This window comes from Salvelinus namaycush, chromosome 35 (genome assembly GCF_016432855.1).
Source record: "Salvelinus namaycush isolate Seneca chromosome 35, SaNama_1.0, whole genome shotgun sequence".
NCBI lineage: Eukaryota > Metazoa > Chordata > Actinopteri > Salmoniformes > Salmonidae > Salvelinus > Salvelinus namaycush.
Genome location: NC_052341.1, coordinates 3,059,451 through 3,065,728, shown reverse-complemented (window position 1 = coordinate 3,065,728; position 6,278 = coordinate 3,059,451). Strand labels below are relative to the sequence as shown.

The window sequence follows — 6,278 nt, the reverse complement described above, 5'->3', positions numbered from 1 at the left end:
ATGTGCAGTATAGAGTAAAATACATAACTTTTATTTCTTCGTTTTTTTCTTCTTAACCTGTGTATTTGCTTATGTTCTTTGCTAAATATGCATTTTGAATGTATAATTCCACTTACGTATATGTTTGTACAATTAGAAAAAAAAATTATGAAAGAAGCCCCAGTTCCCGATTAGGAATTCCAAGTTGCTTGACCGATAAACGATTATTCACTCGGAGCTCTTTTTATTTTTTGTCTTGAACGTACTGAAGTCGGAAGTTAGAGATTTCCAAGTTCCCAGTTGTTTTGAACGTGGAAATAATCCTAATTGACTCTTGATTGTCAGTGTCATACACTTTGACCTAGTGCGTAACCCGGAAGTGTAGTCCCGTCTGCAGTTTTCACAATGATGAGACTGGTAAGTCGTCAATTGTCGCTTTCTTTCATCATATCATTTAATGATTTGATCAAGTTTGGTTATTTGGTATGGTAAACATGTTACTAAGAAATCACATCGTAATATTGCATCGTCCTGGGACGTATGGAGAAAATATACCTCTCATTCAGAGAAGCTAGCTTGCATGCTAACATTATCGGTTAGCTAGGATTTGTTTACATGTTAGGCCTATTTAACAAACTGGTTATTTTATGACAATAGCCAACTAACAAATCACGAACACTAACTAATCAATATCTAGCTAGTGAGGTTAGTGAAGTTGATAACTATCACACACTGGACATGTAACAATCCAGGTATTGGCTGTCTAGCTAGCTAACGTTAGCTTTTTTTTAACGGGGATCACTGTTTTAGTATGCAATGGATGAAGTATGCAGCTTATAGCATTTTCACATCACATGTATGGAGTGATGAATGTTTTCTTTCATATGTTTCTAGGATGACAACGATGATGACGTCTCCCTGTTTGATGCAGAGGAGGATACAGGCAGAGGAAAGTCAAAGAAGACTAAAATCAAGTAAGTTGGTTCAGCCACAAGACGGTATAATGCAATGGCTCTCAGCCCTGAATAAAAGCGACAGATCAATTCAACCTACTGTATTGGCTGTGAAACGCATGAGAAGTTCATGGTCTTTCCATGTTTTCTAGGCATCCAGTGGCCTCCTTCTTCCACCTATTCTTCAGAATGAGTGCCATCCTGGTGTACCTGCTCTGTGAGCTCCTCAGCAGTAGCTTCATTGCCTGCATGGTCACCATCATCCTCTTCCTGTCAGCTGACTTCTGGACCGTTAAGGTAGACCCTAAACAGTAGTAGAACAGTTAATAATAATATAATACTAATAGATCAGTAACAGCAATATAAATCAATAGAATATTAGTAGAATATCAATAGAATATCAGAACAGCAATAGAACAGCAATAGAACATCGATAGAACATCGATAGAACAGCAATAGAATATCAATAGAATATCAATAGAACATCAATAGGACATCAATAGAACATCAATAGAACATCAATAGAATATCAATAGAATATCAATAGAACATCAATAGAACATCAATAGAATATCAATAGAACATCAATAGAATATCAATAGAATATTGATTGAACAGCAATAGAATATGAATAGAATAGCAATAGAATATGAATAGAACAGCAATAGAATATCAATAGAACAGCAATAGAATATTGATTGAACAGCAATAGAATATGAATAGAACAGCAATAGAATATGAATAGAACACCAATAGAATATGAATAGAACAGCAATAGAATATGAATAGAACAGCAATAGAATATGAATAGAACAGCAATAGAATATGAATAGAACAGCAATAGAATATGAATAGAACAGCAATAGAATATGAATAGAACAGCAATAGAATATCAATAGAATATCAATAGAATATCAATAGAACAGCAATAGAATATCAGAACATTAATATGATTAGAACAGCAATAGAATATCAATAGAATATCAATAGAATATCAATAGAATATCAATAGAACAGCAATAGAATATCAGAACATTAATATGATTAGAACAGCAATAGAATATCAATAGAATATCAATAGAACAGCAATAGAACAGCAATATAATATGAATAGAACAGCAATATCATATGAATAGAACAGCAATAGAACAAGTGTAAATATTGTCAAACCTCTTTTTCTTTTGCTTTAAGTAAGTAGCCTAATTATGTATTAACACCAAATACTATATTTCAGAATATCACAGGCCGGTTGATGGTGGGCCTGAGGTGGTGGAACCAGGTGGATGACGATGGGAAAAGCCACTGGGTGTTTGAGTCCAGAAAGGTAGATCACACACATCCCAGTCCTTCTGGGCAGGCAGTAAATAACTACCCAACGAACTACTACCCTCTACTGAAATACCTTCGTCTTTAGGGTCAAACCTAGTTCCATAGAACCTGTATCGACTCTGGATTTTTATGTCATAGGGTAAATCCATTTGAATTCAATCACTTTTTTTGACAGCATCCATTTTGATTTAAACAACACTTTCCGTACATGTTTGGCCCATTGTAGAAGTGGTTAGAAAATGAGTGACTTTTTGGACCTAAATACCAAAACATTCAGGAGATAAAAGGGGCTCAGTTGACCCATTCTACATAACCCAACATACCATGATACATTCATGTCTTCATCACTGGAAAGGATACATGGTTGAGTTTGATATCATGTAAAAACGTACAATTTTTTTATCAAACTATATTTTATTATTTCTTGAAAAAAAGTTTTTAAATAAAAAAGAATATAATTTTTAATCCTTTAACATCAATGATCTAAAAATGTGTGAATATTTTTTTTCAGATTCACATATGTTGTAATTTAGACCCTATTTCACATAATCCGAGGTTTTTGTGTGATGCCTGCCATCTGTTGAGAAACAACATGCTCTTGAGTACAGGGTGGGTGTCATTTCAATCATAGATATAGAATTTGTAGAATGGACCTATCCCTCCAGACAACTGCAATTTAGCTGCTACGCCAATGAAATTGAATAGAAATGTTAACCTCTAATTACTACCACAAAGATCACCGCCAGTCCATCCACTGTCGAATGTGAACTTAAATGGTCATGTCTATTCTATTATCTGTAGTTCTATGATTTCAATAAGTTTCCTATGGAGTATTGAGAGTATAAAATAAGATATTCCCACTGAAGTCAACATTCTCTGATGTGTGGACCTCCAACCATCTTTGTGGTACCACTTGAAAGTTGACATTTTCAATTTCATTTCCATTTTTGTACATTTATCAACCAAAACATGACACCACACTGCATTCAATAGCATGTTGTGTCTCAACCCGATGGCGGGCACAACACAAAAACCTTAGATCAGGGATGGGGAACTTTCATCGGGGTGGGGGCCTCATTAGTCTGCAGAGGCATACCCATACCCACACATGCTCTTGAATCTCCCCCTTGACAGTGGAGAGAAAAGAAAGAAAAAAAAACATTCCGAGTTAATTTCCTGCAATTCTACACATTTTGACATGGGGCGTAGAGAAAATGATGCAGTTTTAAAACAAGTCTGCTGAACTTCTACACATTTTGACATGGGGCGTAGAGAAAATGATGCAGTTTTAAAACAAGTCTGCTGAACTTCTACACATTTTGCCACAGGGTGGATAGAATACTTCGCAATTTTATAACTCATTTCATGTAGTGTGGGAAGAAATGTTTGCAATTTTTTTATATATCTGAGTGAGTGTGACTAACAAAATCAATGGGGGCCGCCTGGTTGGCAATTCGACCATGATTACTACAAGTTTAGACAGCTGGCTAGACTAATTTACCAATCTCAAAAATGTCAGCTGACAAGGTCTAATTGAGTGACTGTCAGTGACTGACATGGCAAGAGAGAAACTGCTGATGAACAACCAAAAATCTCAATTGCATCTTGTGTACCGGTATTCTACTATTCTTACTCTCAACAATAAGTTGAGACCCCGATTGAGTTCCAAAAAAAAGGTTTTATTTACGGGCCTACAAAAGTGGGGCCGTACCAGTTGCCACATCCCTGCCTTCGATTATGTATAATATGATCTAAGATACAATATATTCGAATATGAAAAAATGGTAAATTTATTTATTTAAAAAAATAAAAAAATATCCATAAATGATTAAATAGTTTGACAACCCTGTTTGTAAGCTTTTACATGATATCAATCTCAACTGTTTATCTTTTCCAGTGATGAAGACATGGATGTATCATGGTATGTTGGGTTATGCAAAATGGGACAACTAAGCACCTTTAATCTCCTGAATCTTTTGGCATTCAGGTCCAAAAAGTCACTTTCTGAGCACTTCTATAATGGGCAAATATGTATGGAAGGTTTTGTTCAAATCAAAAGGGGTGCCTTTCAAAAGTGATTGATTTCAAATTAATTTACCCCATATCAAAGCCTATTAGTTGGTAATATCTGACTCCACCTACTGTATACAATCCTGGGGTTTACATTCTTTTAGATGCACTTTTTATTTTAGTCTATTTCGTAAATATTTTCTTAACTCTTCTTGAACTGCACTGTTGGTTAAGTGCTTGTAAGTAGGCATTTCACGGTAAAGTCTACACTTGTTGTATTCGGCGCATGTGACAAAGTTTGATTTGATTCAAAGCATTATAGAATTGACCCAAAACTTTATATTGTCAAATTCTAACTTGGTCAACAAGCTAGTAGGTTATTCTCACATCTGTGAAATGCCTATCTTCCTCAGGGGAATTCAAAGCAGCTGGTGTCAGACTCCGAGTCGAGGATCTTCTGGCTGGGTCTAGTCGTGTGTCCTGTCATCTGGGTCTTCTTCGTCTTCAGCACCCTCTTCTCCTTCAAGATTAAGTGGCTGGTTAGTTTTAATATAAATACTTCTACCTAAAGTGGCTTACAGTACATTGAGTGCATGATATATTTTTTGGTCTACGGGGATCACTACGGGAATTGTACCGCCAGCGCCATACTCTCTCATAATGACATTGATCAGTGTGAAAAGTGGTGTGTAAGTCCCTGTTGTCAACGTCTTCTTCTCCTCCACCCAGGCCGTGGTGATCATGGGCGTGGTGCTACAGGGGGCTAACCTGTATGGCTATGTTCGCTGTAAAGTGGGCAGTAGGACGAGCTTGAAGAACATGGCTACTAACTATTTCGGACGGCAGTTTCTTAAACAGGTAACTTTCCTAATGCCTAGTCTCAGAATTTCATTTCCGAAGGGTGCTCTTGAAAGCGCCCTGACACACTTCAGGAGAAGGGTGGAGAATTGGGATGCAACGTAGAAAGTCCTTCCAGGAAATGGACCAGAATTGTTTGAGGTTATTGGATCAGGATGTTAAATCTAATGTTGTTTTTTTGTTTTGTGTGTTTTCTCTGACAGGCAATGACTAAAGAAGAGGAATCATAAAGAAGGACGTCTACTCTTAAGATTTGAACATATGTTTGCATTATTCTGAATGCCGTTGTATATCTGGAGTTTTACTTACAACTAACACTTAATAGAAAACTTTTGGGACATTGCTTACCTTTGATGAGTTTTCCCATTTTGATACCATTTCAAGAGAGAAATAGCATAATTTGTAGATAAGTAAGTTTTTCCACTGTAGCTATACTGACTCAAAGCAAATCCCTTATCTGTTTTGTTGTTTTTGCATATTATCCCTAGACTTTATACAATACAATGAAATGTTGTTTCTGACTTGTATTATACAAACATGTTGCCCGTATAATATTGATGGTTGTAAATATAGAACATCAAGGTCATGTGTTCATGTTTTTGTGCAAATACAATTATAACATTTCAAAATGACATGTGTGTTTTTGAGTTATTTTGGATGTACTGCACGAGGTGCATTCTACACTACTAAACTTTTTGGAATCTTTCGCTAAATATAATTTTACTTAGATGTTTGGTGTCAAAGAGTAAGGCCCCCGAGTGGCGCAGCGGTCTAAGGCATTGCATCTCAGTGCTAGAAGTGTCACTACAGACCCTGGTTCGATCCCGGGCTGTATCACAACTGGCCGTAATTGGGAGTCCCATAGGGCGGTGCAGAATTGGCCAAGCGTCGTCCGGGTTAGGGGAAGTTTTGGCCCGGGTAGGCTGTTGTAAAATATAAATGTGTTCTTAATAACTGACTTGCCTAGTTAAATAAATAAAATATTAAATAAATAAATTACACACAGGAACATCAACCCCCTCTGATTTGTAGTTTTACTTTATGGGAAGGTATTAGATAAAATGATGTGGTGTAGTTAAATCAGTACTTTGTAAGTAACTCATGAGCCTGCTTAACATCAGTCATGCATGTTGGTCATAAGTTAGGTTC

At 36.3% G+C, this 6,278-nt stretch overlaps 1 protein-coding gene across 1 annotated transcript; it reads left to right on the top strand.

Moving 5' to 3' along the window:
• Positions 1–342: 342 nt before the first annotated feature.
• Positions 343–5,761, top strand: LOC120029948 (Golgi apparatus membrane protein TVP23 homolog B-like). Its single transcript, XM_038975258.1, has 7 exons — positions 343–396; positions 874–953; positions 1,085–1,229; positions 2,167–2,256; positions 4,685–4,810; positions 5,001–5,129; positions 5,333–5,761. Exons 1-7 carry the CDS (start codon positions 385–387, stop codon positions 5,357–5,359), a joined length of 609 nt encoding a protein of 202 aa, XP_038831186.1. The 5' UTR covers positions 343–384; the 3' UTR covers positions 5,360–5,761.
• The last annotated feature ends 517 nt before the right edge of the window (positions 5,762–6,278 follow it).

Coding starts and splice junctions, on each gene's coding strand:
- LOC120029948 (XM_038975258.1), top strand. Junction 1,230..2,166: donor CTGACTTCTGGACCGTTAAG/GTAGACCCTAAA, acceptor ACTATATTTCAG/AATATCACAGGCCGGTTGAT. Junction 4,811..5,000: donor CCTTCAAGATTAAGTGGCTG/GTTAGTTTTAAT, acceptor TCCTCCACCCAG/GCCGTGGTGATCATGGGCGT.